Raw genomic sequence first — 16,155 nt, forward strand, 5'->3', positions numbered from 1 at the left:
AGTGATTAGGGCCAGGCGTTTTGGTAGGATTTTTTTCTATCCTGCATTTCGATCATCCGACCACAAGAGGCCGATGTCGCACATTCTCAGATCGTGTGTGAATTTATTGTCATACTATGATCTTCTAACATAATTATCTTAATTAGTCCAAAATGAATTCCCAACCATGTGGATTGACTTCAAATGAAACGTTTGCCAACAATTATTCTCATCAGCAGCCTACGCTATAGCCTAATGCACCTAATTATTAGCGTATTTTAAATACATTATCGACATAAACATTTTACTTATTCATTGTCTGGTATTAACATTAAAAAATGGGAATAATAGGTATTTTATCTAAGAAAATGTAGCCTTTTTCTGAACAAAGTAGGCATTTTCATTTGCTATAGAAATGCATGTAAAAACGTAAATGCTGAGGATATGGCTTTTGCAAGCGCCAACATCCCTCTCGAAAAAGTTGACAATCCCAAATTGCGCGAATTCATTAACACACATGTAAAGACGGAGGCGCAGTCTGGTAAAACAATCAGAAAGCATCTCCATAATAAAGGACAAATCCAGTGACACACATTTTGTAGGAGCGCTGGGTGAAGATGTTAATGTTGTTCCGGCTGATAGTGTATTTACAGGCAGTGAACTATTCAACAGTGTTCAATGGAGGCGGAGAAGCGTATCACCCCAAATACTGCGGTCTTAACAGAGATGGAGAAGTTGGGTTATTTCTGTAGTGAATGAAAATAGGCGAGCCATTTATGTTCTGAAAATAGTCTATATTTCACCCTCTACATATAACTGATATAAAAATGCCTATCATACCCATATGTTAACAGACAACGAATACATTGTGAAATATTGTTGTTGACTGATGTCTTGTTATGTAAGGATGAGACTGTTTCACTATATCCACAACCTTCCAAGGTAGAATAATTCTTCTGTTTTTTTCAGATGGCTGTCTATCCTGTCCTGTCTATCCTGTCTTTCCATTTATAATGTTAAATTGCAGGTTTTGCAGAATATGTTGTTTGTCTGCAAAATAGTGACGTTTTAAAATACAAGCGATAGTGACTTTTTAAAATACATTTCCTGGTTGGATTCATATTCTCTCCCCTTTAACTGTACTAATTGCCCCATTTATATAACCTCCGATGATCAGGGATTGAGTAATTTAATAATATGCCATTTAGCAGACGCATTTATCCAAAGCGACATACAGTCCACATGGGTGGTCCCGGGGATCGAACCCACTACCTTGGCGTTACAAGCGCCGTGCTCTACCAGCTGAGCTACAGAGGACCACAAAGTAAAAATGGGGTGTAAAATCACTGATCTACAAATAGTATTCCCTGCTAATAGTCTTTGTTTAATTAAGATTCGTATGCTGCCCCTCCCCTGGTTTAGGCTACCCCCCCCCCACCAAAAACGAATGCACAACCAGACATTGAATGATTGATTGGAGACCACTTGTGTCAATTACAGAGCATTTCCTAGGATTTTCTGCCTGCATCAAACCCAGTGGATAAGGCTGGAAATATAAGTCAATACATGTATTTAATTTTTTTAACGCCTGGTCCTACCAATGATGTATATAAACCCTGGATTGCTGCTATGAATCCCGTTAACTTCTGCCAAGGATTAAAACAATTACATCACAATAATGTTTGCAGCGATCATTGTCAACAACAACGTCTAGGAAATGTCCTTTTCAATCTATCTCTGTTCGCAGGTCGTTAATCTGCGATGGGATTAAACCCCGTCCAGAGTCAGGAAGGGATTTATTTATGAAGATATGCATCCAGCCACAGATCGCCTGACTTCTTCAGTGACCTGGGGAGGAACAGAGGTGGACAACAAACCAGGTAAATCACATAGGAGCCTGAGAGCAGCAGGTATCACCTTATGATGTACAATGTATTCCCAGAGGAAAGCACTTAAAAGTATTCATTAAAACTACTGCATACCCCTGGATAATTAGTGGTATATGTGAGGTTACCACTTACCTGACAACATCAGTGATGCCTTTCTGCAAAGTCTTGACCTCATAGGGAACTCCATGTTTCTCACACAAAGCACGCACCAGAGGAGCCACCAGGTGGTAGTTATGACGGGGCATGGTAGGAAACAGACTGGGAGGGAGAGGGGGGGGGGGGGTGGGGTGAGGGAGACAGACAGAGAGAGAGAGAGAGAGAGAGAGAGAGAGAGAGAGAGAGAGAGAAAGAAAGAGGCAGGCAGAGAGAGAGGGAGGGAGAGACAGAGAGAGGGGTGGAGGAAGGCGTGAGAGGGAGGGAGAGGGAGGGAGGGGTGGAGGAAGGTGAGAGAGGGAGGGAGAGGGAGGGAGAGAGGGGTGGAGGAAGGTGAGAGAGGGAGGGAGAGACAGAGAGAGGGGTGGAGGAAGGTGAGAGAGGGAGGGAGAGGGAGGGAGAGAGAGAGAGAGAGAGGGGTGGAGGAAGGTGAGAGAGGGAGGGATAGAGACAGAGAGAGAGGGAGGGAGAGACAGAGAGAGGGGTGGGGGTGGAGGAAGGTGAGAGAGGGAGGGAGGAAGGTGAGAGAGGGAGTGACAGAGAGAGAGCAGACGCTATCAGTTTCTCAGAGAAACCTCAGTTTCTGAGTAGGATTGTATCGATATTGTATCTAAACACTATTACGAGATACAGTAATTAGTACAAAACAACTGTTAAGTTATATTTAAGATCAAATGAAGCTGCAAACTGCTTAAACTATTACCTACTTTATTATGTCAATGACCTTATAAATACAATATATGCTGTTGACACAGACAACAGTAAAGTGTGATATTTGTTTCACTTACTGGTGTTCAATCTGAAAGTTGAGGTGTCCACTGAACCAGTCGTTGAAAGGTGACTGTTCAATGTTGCAAGTAGCACTCAACTGAGACAGGAGAAATAAACACGTTATAGCACCCTCTACTGGAGAACTACGGATAGCACAGCCCCAGAAAACACACCAGGACCTGTATTCACAAAGCGTCAAGAGTAGAAGCGCTGATCTAGGATCAGTTTAGCCTTTTAAGATAATGATGAATAGGATTGTAAGGACAGGGGGGACCTATTCCTAGACCAGCACTCCTTCTCCAAGACGCTTTGTGAATATTAATGACACGTTACCTGCATGGTGAGCCAGTCCTGGCGTCTCTCGTGATCCATCTCCATAGGAAGATGACTCATCTGGGTCACCCAAACAAACCAGTGGCTTTCCAAAAACCTATATACAGTACAATATTCAGCCACAATATTATGTTCAATTCTTACATCAAGCACATCATTGTTGTTTTCTATACTGTAGATAGTTTGAATACAATTAATGAATGAATCAGTGAGTGAGTGAGCGAACCAGCGAATGAATGAACGAATCTTTCAGCTCCCTCTCAGTTCATACTTTACCTGACGAAGCTGATCAAGGCTACTGAGCCAAAGAGACCAAAGAAGGGGTAGTAACAGCAGAAGAAGCGGAGGTAGAAAGTCATCGACCACGCCAGATCCTTCACAGGAGACAAAGATTGGTATTATGGACAGACATTATCACCTCCAGGTGTTAGCATAATCATATAATTACAGGTGTGTCTCTCTCTCTCTCTCTCGTGGAAGCTTTATGTTCCACATAGGAATGAAGAGGATTAAGTATACGTTTAGTTGGTATGAAATCTCACCACCCAGTCCCGTTGTGAAAACATGGTCCGAAATATCTGGATGTTGAAAAACACTGGAATAATTAGTGGAGGTCCAACTGAGAGACAGAAGGAAAATACTACATAGGTATTACATACATACATACATACATACATACATACATACATACATCAGCCGTCTATCTATTGATTTTATGTGTTCAATGGAAGTTGATGTGATGCTATACAGAAATTCATGAAACTTACTGAGGAAGAAGTACTTGTGTTGGTGATGGTAAGGCATGTACTTCAACTTCTTTATACCATACTGCAATAGACAGAGACAAGGAGTCAGATGGATCTTACACAGAAGCACTAATACCGTTTCAACACTACTGAGCCAAACCGTTACATGGTTATTTCATGAATATTACATTAATTTAATTAACTATTACATTCATATTATTACATGAATTCTTACATTATTATTCAAATATGACATGGAGTCAGATGGGTCATAAAGCACTAAGGTTGCGGGTTCAGTTCCCGCAGGGATCACATTCACAGATCCATTATAGTGATAACTACCTCTACAGGCTGTTTGTCTCCCAGGACGAAGACATGCAGTGAGTTGATATCAGGATCTTTACTAAACACGTTGGGTTTAGCGTGGTGCTGGAAGTGACGATGGTTCCACCAGTTAGCAGAGGCACCCTGGAAACACACAGCTACTGTTACGTATCACCGGTGAACACAATTACACTTACTGTAACTTCCAACTGTTGGGACACTACACTAAATAAGGCTAATGTAGAGCAGTGAACTTGGAAATGTAACACTGCTCTTGTGAATGTAGGAAAGTGAAAGGGCCAGTTTCCTGAACACAGATTAAACCTAGTGCTGGAGTAAAATGCACTTTCAAAGGAGATTATTCATTGAGAATGGTTTTCAGTCCAGGACTAGGGTTAAGCTGTGTCCGGGAAAACTGGCCCAAAGAGTAGCCCAAAGAAACAGTGTTGTCAAATGTCCAACCATTGTCCAGTAGCCTACCTGTAGATGTCCAACCATTGTCCAGTAGCTTACCTTTAGATGTCCAATGACAAACTTGTGCAGTTTGTGATTCCAACTGGATTTCTTGAAGACTGACAGGTGGCCGAAGTCATGCTGCAGCCAGCCAGCCTGGGACTGAGAGGAAAAAAGAAATGCAGATTGTGAATGGTGTCTGAAAGGTGGTTCGGTAACCCTATGCCTAACCTTTACCCTAACCCCACCAACCCTATCCTTAATCCTAACCTTAACCTTTCCCCTAACCCTAACCCTATGCCTAACCTTTACCCTAACCTCACCAACCCTATCCTTAATCCTAACCTTAACCTTTCCCCTAACCCTATGCCTAACCTTTACCCTAACCCCACCAACCCTATCCTTAATCCTAACCTTAACCTTTCCCCTAACCCTAACCCTATGCCTAACCTTTACCCGAACCCCACCAACCCTATACTTAATCCTAACCCTAATCCTCTAACCTTAACACTAACCTAATCCTAACCCCAACCTCATCCTCTAACTCTAACCTTAATCTTAACCCTAACCTTAACCCTAACCTTAACCCTAATCTTAGATCCCTATACCTAACCTTAGAATCTGCCTGTCAAATATCTCCTTCTGCTTCCTAATAATACTGTAATGGTACCTGAGACGTGGCCAGCATGAGGGAACAGAGCAGTGTGAGGCTCCAGCTGGTCCCCCAGACCCAGAGCAGGCCCAAAGCCAGGGCCTCTAGTAGCAGGATGTGGCCCAGGTAGAGGCTGAAGAACAGGGGGCGGGCACGGAGGAGTCCCTCCCTCTCCACACGATCACGCAAGGCCTGGAAGTCCTGCACCAGTGCTGCCTGTATGGCGTAGAGGTGATCAATAATAAATAAAGATGTATGAAGTAAGGGGTCTTTCTCAATTAAACTGTTATTGATTCGAGGAGGCGAGGTGACAGGATGCGAGGAATTGCAGAAAGACAAACTGTGATAAAGCCAAGATGAACCAGGAGGAAGGTGGATGATGGTAGAGAGATGAGAATTGAGGGAGTGGAGGAGAGGAGGAGGACAGGAGAGGGAGGAGAACAGGAGAGGAGGAGGAGAGGAGAGGAGGAGGACAGGAGAGGAGGAGGACAGTGTAAATAATGAAGAAGAAGAAGAAGAAGAAGGAAATAGGAGTAACAGAAAGCTGAAGAGTACCAGGATAAGATGTAAGACTCCTGAATAGGTAAACAGACAGCGGGCAGCGGGGCATCTGGGCACATAGACAGGCTGGTATAATGTGCCCTAGTTATATTAGATAACTGAAGATGCCACACTACATCTGTAGGAGGTAAACCTTGTCTTGAAATATCTCCATACAAATCACACCTGCTTTTACCACAGTCGTAGAAAGTACCATTCTGCACAGCATTCTGTCTGAGTAGCATGGAATTCCCTATTAGCAAGAGAAAGATTGGCCTCACATTGGTCCCCGGGTCCCTACCTAAACCTACAGTATGTTAGAGTGGGCGTGGTGCTATGTCAGATGGAGAGATGCTTTAGGCTTCACATTCTATGTTTCATTATGTAGCCTACAGCGATGTATGTTATGGGCGTGGTGCTGTAGAGGGAGATGGAGAGAGAAAGATAGGCATCCTCACATTTTTCCCATGGTCTTGGCTGGGCTCTGTGGGTGCCAGCGCTCCAATCAGCAACGGCTTCAGAAACTTCCGGACAAAATTAGGATCGGGATGGAAGGCGGAAAATGCTTCCTAGAAATCAGAGATATAGATGAATCTGTGTTGTTTAAGAGAAATACATACAAATGTCCTCTCAGTAAAAATAAATAACAATTAATTCACTGTGAGATTAGTTGAGAGGTTATCATGATATTAGGATCCATAAATGTACAATCCACTAACATCTTGTGTAATATGTCATACAGTGACAGACTACTAAACATTTCTAAACCTACAACATTATAACATTTGCAACAGTCTTATTGGAATAGCTTGAGAACATTTCACCAACAACTTCCATAGTTAGGCTACTGACCGTGGCATCTTCTCCAGCAAAGTGACTGATGACCCTGATGCCCCCCGGGTGTCTCTTCACCCACTGGGTAATATTATAGACCTTCCTGTCGATGACCAACCACTGATCGCCTCTGTGGGAGTGCCTCTGGACCTCTTCCCAGGTGTAGACTGCACTGCCACCTCCCCCTCCACCGGGCCCACCCCTGTCACCCTTGGCCGGCTCGCCTGACTCCGTCTGCTGGCCTCCGCCCCCCATCCTCGGTTCTCTCTGCTCCACTCACACCGTCGCTGCGTCGGCTGCGCTCTGTTGAGTCTGTCCAACTGAAGCACACTGAGGACTAGTCAAATGCAAGGTACAGGGAGGGAGTCAGGGAATGGAATCAGAGCATGCTGTCTGAGCCAAGCCACACCTACGTGGTGAAATGGTGTGATTCTTCTGCAGTTTGATGTTTATTGGTATGAGTCTTGTCCTGGAGGCAGAACTGAGCGATTTCTGATCGATGGTCCAGCTTCAAAGTAAGTGAAAACTGGCTATATTGTAAGTAATAATTAATGAACAAAATTTGCTTTTTGGTCTTAATTTAAGGTTAGGGTTAGGTTTAAAATCAGATTTTATTACTTTGTGGCTGTGCCAGCTAGTGACCACTTTGCAGAGCTGCCTCCAGAACAAGATACATGACGAAAAACGCTAACCTGCGATTCTTCTGCCAGAGGGAAGGGAGATGTTTTCCAGACAGCGTTGTACAACAAAATATGTTGCTCAATTGATTTGCTGAAAATATCGAATGACGAATACCTGTAGAGGCGCAGGAATGTTAGCCAGTCTATGGCCTATAATGCTGTGGAGTTTCTATTCTAAGAACATCGAAGCCATTAAATATGTTGCTCAATTGCTCAAAATATCTAATAACGAATACCTGTAGCATTCTGTATGGAGTTCCTATTCTAATCTGTTGAGCATCGATGCAATTTAGCACGATGTTTATTTGTAACACTATATTAGAATAGAGACAAAGAGCATTGAAATGTTCTCATCAATAAATAATAAAGAAAACGGAGATGCGCCATTGTTTGGGCATGGACTCCTCTTCCATTCCGCATATGTTTGCCGAGTTTTATATGACACAGTACAAACCTTTATGACCGTTTCATTTTGATGTCTTTATAATGACAGACATTATAAAATGGAATAGTCCATTGGCGTGTCAGCCCTTACAGAAATTCCCAGGCTACATGACATTACATTAAATTAGGCTATATTGTTATCAACAATATAACGCAATTACACAATGATGACGTGAATACAGAATGAATAGAATAGCTGCACTTACCAACATTTCCAGATGTGCAATCCTCTCTCTCTCTTTCTTTCCTCGCTCCTTCTCTTATTCATACAAATACGTGTACTTGTTTTTGATCACCCGTCTCATCATGTATCCAATCAAATCATCAGTAGGCTACTAACGGTCTCTTTCGTTACATAACACCCGATTGCACTCGGTCAATCAATCACCCACTCGTTCACTATACAATTCCATGCCGATCATTCGAGTCTCTCCTCCAATGGGGTTATTTCACTGGACCGCTGGCATATCTGCAATTGGTTTACAACAGCCCTTCCGAATTGTAAAAAAAAAAGTCCGGCCCTATCAATCTGATTGGCCTTCAGGACTTTCAAAGGCTTGCCTATTCCAACCAATAAGGACGCTCTTGGGCTCCCTCGGGCTGTTGCGAGAAGAAGAAAGGCCTTGACGTTTTCTCCAACTAAAGTTTTCCATTTAATACTTCACTTTAGCTACATACGTGGACTTTTTAGAGATCCATCACTCCACTCCGTTCAGTACATTTAACATTATGTATTGATCATCATCTAGTGCATAGAAGTGAACTAAATCAAACATGATACCCCTGTTACAGTCTACCGTCCATAAGGTATTAGTGTACTGTGTTACAATCTACTGACCATAAGGGTTAGCTAAGGTATAGCGCGTGGCCTTTGGACATGAATAAAATGAGTAAAGTTCTTGTTTTGCGTTTCCATTTTCATTCCCCCGCACCTACACCTCACACCCAGCAGCATCCACCAGTCACACACACAAAATAAGAATACACTTTCATACACTTCATTAAAACTTTGCTGTACTGACTAACATCAGTAAGATGACCAGACTACCACTATCATATGGAGCAGCGCGTTCTTACTCGACTGAGGCTTTGCTCACAATTTTCTTTCTCTGAGCAGGCCCTGATATCCTGATGCCAAGGCACGTCTTAATTACATGAATAGACAATTACAGCTGAAGGACAGAACTACATAAAATGAAATAATACACAACATTAATAGACAGGTACAGAACTACATAAATTAGATATATAAAAAAAAGGACAATAGAGCCTCACAGTGGTGGTGTCATAATTACCCATAAAACCTTGGGGTCAAACAGGGAAATGGTTCCAATCGTTTTCCCACCAATCATGTTTCCCATAGGGGATTTTAGAAACACTGAAACAACGAATGGTGGAAAAACGATTGGAACCATTTCCATGTTTGACCGCTAGGTTTTATGGGTATTATTAACTCATACTGTTGTAAACTGAGCAAAAATATAAACTAAACATGTAAATCGTTGGTCCCATATTTCATGAGCTAAAAAAAAATACACAAAAAGCTTATTTCTCTCAGATTTTGTGCACAAATTTGTTTACATCCTTGTTAGTGAGCAGTTCTCCTTTGCTAAGATAATCCATCCACCTGACAGATGTGGTATATCAAGAAGCTGATTAAACAGCATGATCATTACACAGGTGCACCTTGACACAATGACACAGATGTCTCACGTTTTGAGGGAGTGTGCAATTAGCTTGCTGACTGCAGGATTGTCCACCAGAGCTGTTGCCAGATCATTTAATGTTAATTTCTCTACCATAAGCCACCTCCAACGTTGTTTTAGAGAATTTGGCAGTATGTCAAACCGGCCTCACAACCGCAGACCACGTGTAACCACGCCAGCCCTCCACATCCGGCTTCTTCACCTATGGGATCGTCTGAGACCAGCCACCCAGACAGCTGATGAAACTGTGGCATTGCACAACCAAAGGATTTCTGCACAAACTGTAAGAAACCATCTCAGGGAAGCTCATCTGCGTGCTCGTCGGCCTCACCAGGTCCTTGACCTGTCTGCAGTTTGCCGTCGTATCCTACTTCAGTGGGCAAATGCTCACGTTCGATGGCCACCGGCACACTGGAGAAGTGTGCTCTTCACAGATGTACCGGGCAGATGGCGTCATGTGGGCGAGCGGTTTGCTGATGTCAATGTTGTGAAGAGATGTCCCATGGTGGGGTGGGCAGGCATAAGCTTTCGGACAACGAACACAATTTCATTTTATCGATGGAAATTTGAATGCACAAAGATACCTTGACAAGATCCTGAGGCCCATTGTCGTGCCATTGATCCGTCACCATCACCTCATGTTTCAGCATGATAATGCATGGCAATACACAATTCCTGGAAGCTGAAAATGTCCCAGTTCTTCCATGGCCTGCATACTCACCAGACATGTCACCCATTGAGCATGTTTGGGATGCTCTGGATCGACGTGTACAACAGCATGTTTCAGTTCCCGCCAATATCCAGCAACTTCGCACAGCCATTGAAGAGGAGTGGGACAACATTCCACAGGCCACAATCAACAGCCTAATCAACTCTATGCAAAGGAGATGTGTCGTGCTGCATGAAGCAAATGGTGGTCACACCAGATACTGACTGGTTTTCTGATCCATGCCCCTACGTATCTGTGACTAACAGGAAGGCCCTCAAAATTGTCAAAGACTCCAGCCACCCTAGTCATAGACTGTTCTCTCTGCTACCGCACGGCAAGCGGTACCGGAGTGCCAAGTCTAGGTCCAAAAGACTTCTCAACAGCTTCTACCCCCAAGCCATAAGACTCCCAAGCCATAAGACTCCTGAACAGCTAATCATGGCTACCCGGACTATTTGCACTGCCCCCCCACCCCATCTTTTTACGCTGCTGCTACTCTGTTAATTATTTATGCATAGTCACTTTAACTCTACCCACATGTACATATTACTTCAACTACCTCAACTAGCCGGTGCCCCCGCACATTGACTCTGCCCCGGTACCCCCCTGTATATATAGCCTCCCTACTGTTATTTTATTTTACTTCTGCTCTTTTTTTCTCAACACTTTTTTGTTGTTGTTTTATTTTACTTTTTCATTAAAAAGAAATGCACTGTTGGTTAAGGGCTGTAAGTACGCATTTCACTGTAACATCTGCACCTGTTGTATTCGGCACATGTGGCCAATAAAATTTGATTTGATTTGATTTGATTTGTATTCCCAGTCATGTGAAATTCATAGATTAGGGCCTAATGTATTTATTTCAATTTACTGATTTCCTTATATGAAATGTAACTCAGTAAAATGTTTGAAATTGCTGCAGGTTGCGTTTATATTTTTGTTCAGTGTAAATTTTAAATAAGAATACACACTTTCATATTCTTATGCCTTAGCAATCCATGCAAATGTACTCATAATAACGGCTACATAAATGTTGTTACAGTTGCTTACTGTTACAATTGCAGGACCTGATCCTAAATACTGTTGAAGTAATATGGCTACAGGTTTATCCAGGCTCTGTCGTAGCCGGCCGCGACCGGGAGACCCATGGGGCGGCGCATAATTGGCCCAGCGTCGTCTAGGGTAGGGGAGGGAATGGCCGGCAGGGATGTAGCTCAGTTGGTAGAGCATGGCGTTCGCAACGCCAGGGTTGTGGGTTCGATTCCCACGGGGGGGTATGAAAAAAAAAAACTGTAAGTCGCTCTGGATAAGAGCGTCTGCTAAATGACAAAAAATTTAAAAATGTAAAATGTTTATCTGCCTCACCTAAAGCCCATTCTGGTGGGAAGTTGCTATAGACGACCAAGTGCTAACAGTCAGTATCTGGATAATATGTGTGAAATGCTTGATATTGTATGTGATATCAACAGAGAGGTATATTTTCTGGGTGACCTAAATATTGACTGGCTTTCGTCAAGCTGCCAACTCAAGAAAAAGCTTCAAACTGTAACCATTGCCTACAACCTGGTTCAGGTTATCAGTCAACCTACCCAGGTAGTTACAAACAGTACAGGAATTAAATCATCAACATGTATTGATGACATCTTTACTAATGCTGTAGAAATCTGCTGTAAAGCAGTATCCAAATCCATCGGATGTAGTGATCATAATATAGTAGCCATATCTAGGAAAACCAAAGTTCCAAAGGCTGGACCTAATATAGTGTATAATGGTCCTGCAAGAGGTTTTGTAGTGATTCCTATGTTGATGATGTAAGAAATATTTGCTGGTCCGTGGTTTGTAATGAGGAGCAACCAGACTCTGCACTTGACACATACAGTGGGGAGAACAAGTATTTGATACACTGCCGATTTTGCAGGTTTTCCTACTTACAAAGCATGTAGAGGTCTGTCATTTTTATCATAGGTACACTTCAAATGTGAGAGACGGAATCTAAAACAAAAATCCAGAAAATCACATTGTATGATTTTTAAGTAATTAATTTGCATTTTATTGCATGGCATAAGTATTTGATCACCTACCAACCAGTAAGAATTCCGGCTCTCACAGACCTGTTAGTTTTTCTTTAAGAAGCCCTCCTGTTCTTCACTCATTACCTGTATTAACTGCACCTGTTTGAACTCGTTACCTGTATAAAAGACACCTGTCCACACACTCAATCAAACAGACTCCAACCTCTCCTTAATGGCCAAGACCAGAGAGCTGTGTAAGGAGATCAGGGATAAAATTGTAGACCTGCACAAGGCTGGGATGGGCTACAGGACAATAGGCAAGCAGCTTGGTGAGAAGGCAACAACTGTTGGCGCAATTATTAGAAAATGGAAGAAGTTCAAGATGACGGTCAATCACCATCGGTCTGGGGCTCCATGCAAGATCTCACCTCGTGGGGTATCAATGATCATGAGGAAGGTGAGGGATCAGCCCAGAACTACACAGCAGGACCTGGTCAATGACCTGAAGAGAGCTGGGACCACAGTCTCAAAGAAAACCATTAGTAACACACTACACCGTCATTGATTAAAATCCTGCAGCGCACGCAAGGTCCCCCTGTTCAAGCCAGCGCATGTCCAGGCCCGTCTGAAGTTTGCCAATGACCATCTGGATGATCCAGAGGAGGAATGGGAGAAGGTCATGTGGTCTGATGAGACAAAAATAGAGCTTTTTGGTCTAAACTCCACTCGCCGTGTTTGGAGGAAGAAGGATGAGTACAACCCCAAGAACACCATCCCAACCGTGAAGCATGGAGGTGGAAACATCATTCTTTGGGGATGCTTTTCTGCAAAGGGGACAGGACGACTGCACCGTATTGAGGGGAGGATGGATGGGGCCATGTATCGCGAGATCTTGGCCAACAACCTCCTTCCCTCAGTAAGAGCATTGAAGATGGCTCGTGGCTGGGTCTTCCAGCATGACAACGACCCGAAACACACAGCCAGGGCAACTAAGGAGTGGCTCCGTAAGAAGCATCTCAAGGTCCTGGAGTGGCCTAGCCAGTCTCCAGACCTGAACCCAATAGAAAATCTTTGGAGGGAGCTGAAAGTCCGTATTGCCCAGCGACAGCCTCGAAACCTGAAGGATCTGGAGAAGGTCTGTATGGAGGAGTGGGCCAAAATCCCTGCTGCAGTGTGTGCAAACCTGGTCAAGACCTAGATTAATGAAACGGGATCCTGGTTACATAAATGGTGAATTACGCAATTACCTGCTGAGGGTGTTAGCTTCTCATATAAGGTCAATACTAATTTGCTGAGGGTGACCGCTTAAATGAAAAGGCAAACTCAGCTCCATCGTTCATTGAATCAGATGGCTCATTCATCACAAAAGCCACTGATATTGCCGACTACTTTAATGATTTTGTTCATTGGCAAGATTAGCAAACTTAGGCAAGACATGCCAGCAACAAAATGCCGAACCTACCCATCCAAGTATAACTGACCAAATTATGAAAGACAAGCGTTGTAATTTTGAATTACGTAAAGTGAGTGTGGAAGAGGTGAAGAAATTATTGTTGTCTATCAACATTGACAAGCAACCTGGGTCTGACAACTTGGATGGGAAATTACTGAGGATGATAGCGGACTATATTGCCACTCCTATTTGCCATCTCTTCAATCTAAGGCTACAGGAAAGTGTGTGCCCTCAGGCCTGGAGGGAAGCAAAAGTCATTTCGCTACCTAACAACAGTAAAGCACCTTTTACTGGCTCAAACAGCCGACCTATCAGCCTGTTACCAACCCTTAGTAAACTTTTGAAAAGAATGGTGTTTGACCAGATACAATGCTATTTTACAGTAAATATATTAACAACAGACTTTCAGCACGCTTATAGGGAAGGGCATTCAACATGCACGGCACATACACAAATGACTGATGATTGGCTGAGAGACATTTTTGATAAAAAGTTTTGTTTTGTTAGACTTTTGACATTATCGATCATAGTATTCTGCTGGAAAAACGTACACTACCGTTCAAAAGTTTGGGGTCACTTAGAAATGTCCTTGTTTTCGAAAGAAAAGCAATTTTGTTGTCCATTAAAATAACATCAAATTGATCAGAAATACAGTGTAGACATTGTTAATGTTGTAAATGGCTATTGTAGCTGGAAACGGCTGATTTTTAATGGAATATCTACATAGGCGTACAGAGGCCCATTATCAGCAACCATCAGTCCTGTGTTCCAATGGCACGTTGTGTTTGCTAATCCAAGTTTATCATTTTAAAAGGCTAATTGATCATTAGAAAACCCTTTTGCAATTATGTTAGCACAGCTGAAAACTGTTGTGCTGATTAAAGAAGCAATAAAACTGGCCTTCTGGAGACTAGTTGAGTATCTGGAGCATCAGCAATTGTGGGTTCGATTACAGGCTCAAAATGGCCAGAAACAAATAACTTTCTTCTGAAACTCGTCAGTCTATTCTTGTTCTGAGAAATGAAGGCTATTCCATGCGAGAAATTGCCAAGAAACTGAAGATCTCGTACAATGCTGTGTACTACTCTCTTCACAGAACAGCGCAAACTGGCTCTAACCAGAATAGAAAGAGGAGTCGGAGGCCCCTGTGCACAACTGAGCAAGAGGACAAATACATTAGAGTGTCTAGTTTGAGAAACAGGCGCCTCACAGGTCCTCAACTGGCAGCTTCATTAAATAGTACCTGCAAAACACCAGTCTCAACGTCAACAGTGAAGAAGCGACTCCGGGATGCTGACCTTCTAGGCAGAGTTGCAAAGAAAAAGCCATATCTCAGACTGGCCAATAAAAATAAAAGATTAAGATGGGCAGTCTGAGATATGGCTTTTTCTTTGCAATGGCAACTGTGTCATTCAGCTCATAAATTAGCTACATTTGGAGTTTCCTCCCCGCTAAGGCTTCAAGTTAATCCTTCACCTCAACAACTGTGATGGAGTTTCCAACCGTGTTGGAGTTTCATCCAGCTAAAGTTTCAATTCAATCCTTCACTTTAGCTACATATGTGGACTTTTGAAATCCATCACTCCACTCCTTTCAATAAATTGTAATGTCTTAAAGTCTACCGACCGTAAAGGGCTAGCTAAGGTATAGTGTAATGTGTTAAAGTCTACCGACCGTAAAGGGTTAGCTAAGGTATAGTGTAATGTGTTAAAGTCTACCGACCGTAAAGGGTTAGCTAAGGTATAGTGTAATGTGTTAAAGTCTACCGAACGTAAAGGGTTAGCTAAGGTATAGTGTAATGTGTTAATGTCTACCGACCATAAAGGGTTAGCTAAGGTATAGTGTAATGTGTTAAAGTCTACCGACCATAAAGGGTTAGCTAAGGTATAGTGCAATGTGTTAAAGTCTACCGACCGTAAAGGGTTAGCTAAGGTATAGTGTAATGTGTTGAAGTCTACCGACCGTAAAGCGTTAGCTAAGGTATAGTGTAATGTGTTGAAGTCTACCGACCGTAAAGGGTTAGCTAAGGTATAGTGTAATGTGTTAAAGTCTACCGACCGTAAAGGGTTAGCTAAGGTATAGTGTAATGTGTTAAAGTCTACCGACCCTAAAGGGTTAGCTAAGGTATAGTGTAATGTGTTAAAGTCTACCGACCCTAAAGGGTTAGCTAAGGTATAGTGTAATGTGTTAAAGTCTACCGACCGTAAAGGGTTAGCTAAGGTATAGTGTAATGTGTTGAAGTCTACCGACCGTAAAGGGTTAGCTAAGGTATAGTGTAATGTGTTAAAGTCTACCGACCCTAAAGGGTTAGCTAAGGTATAGTGTAATGTGTTAAAGTCTACCGACCGTAAAGGGTTAGCCAAGGTATAGTGCTTGGCCTTTGGACCAAACTCCCTTGATATGGAGTTTCCTCCTGTTCTCGTATGAAGTTGTCGTTTTACATTTCCATTTTCATTCCCCGCAGCACAACCAGTCAC

General features: G+C 42.8%; 1 protein-coding gene across 2 annotated transcripts; it reads right to left on the minus strand.

Annotated features, from left to right (window-relative positions):
* Positions 1-1,532: 1,532 nt before the first annotated feature.
* Positions 1,533-8,190, minus strand: LOC311149064 (acyl-CoA Delta-4 desaturase-like). Of its 2 annotated transcripts, none has more exons than XM_084186169.1 (14): positions 8,005-8,190; positions 7,367-7,469; positions 6,693-7,011; positions 6,299-6,409; positions 5,319-5,516; positions 4,709-4,810; positions 4,214-4,339; positions 3,893-3,953; positions 3,668-3,744; positions 3,402-3,499; positions 3,126-3,222; positions 2,810-2,889; positions 2,001-2,126; positions 1,533-1,827 (listed from the first exon to the last, which is right to left on the minus strand). In XM_084186169.1, the coding sequence occupies exons 3-14, from the start codon at positions 6,927-6,929 to the stop codon at positions 1,776-1,778; spliced, it is 1,365 nt and encodes a 454-aa protein (XP_084042295.1). In that variant the 5' UTR covers positions 6,930-7,011; positions 7,367-7,469; positions 8,005-8,190; the 3' UTR covers positions 1,533-1,775. The 2 variants fall into 2 exon arrangements, with proteins under 2 accessions (XP_084042295.1, XP_084042296.1); XM_084186170.1 differs by having other exon boundaries at positions 6,693-6,994; positions 8,005-8,184.
* Between the last annotated feature and the right edge of the window lie 7,965 nt (positions 8,191-16,155).

The sequence above is a fragment of the Coregonus lavaretus genome (assembly GCF_964263955.1).
Source record: "Coregonus lavaretus genome assembly, chromosome: 21".
Taxonomy (NCBI): domain Eukaryota; kingdom Metazoa; phylum Chordata; class Actinopteri; order Salmoniformes; family Salmonidae; genus Coregonus; species Coregonus lavaretus.

Excerpts from the sequence above, each read along its gene's own strand:
- LOC311149064 (XM_084186169.1), bottom strand. The coding sequence starts at position 6,929 with ATGGGGGGCGGAGGCCAGCAGACGGAGTCAGGCGAGCCGGCCAAGGGT. Across the intron at positions 4,340-4,708 it reads TTGTCATTGGACATCTAAAG|GGTGCCTCTGCTAACTGGTG; the intron begins GTAAGCTACTGG and ends GTGTGTTTCCAG. Across the intron at positions 2,127-2,809 it reads AACTTTCAGATTGAACACCA|TCTGTTTCCTACCATGCCCC; the intron begins GTAAGTGAAACA and ends TCTCCCTCCCAG.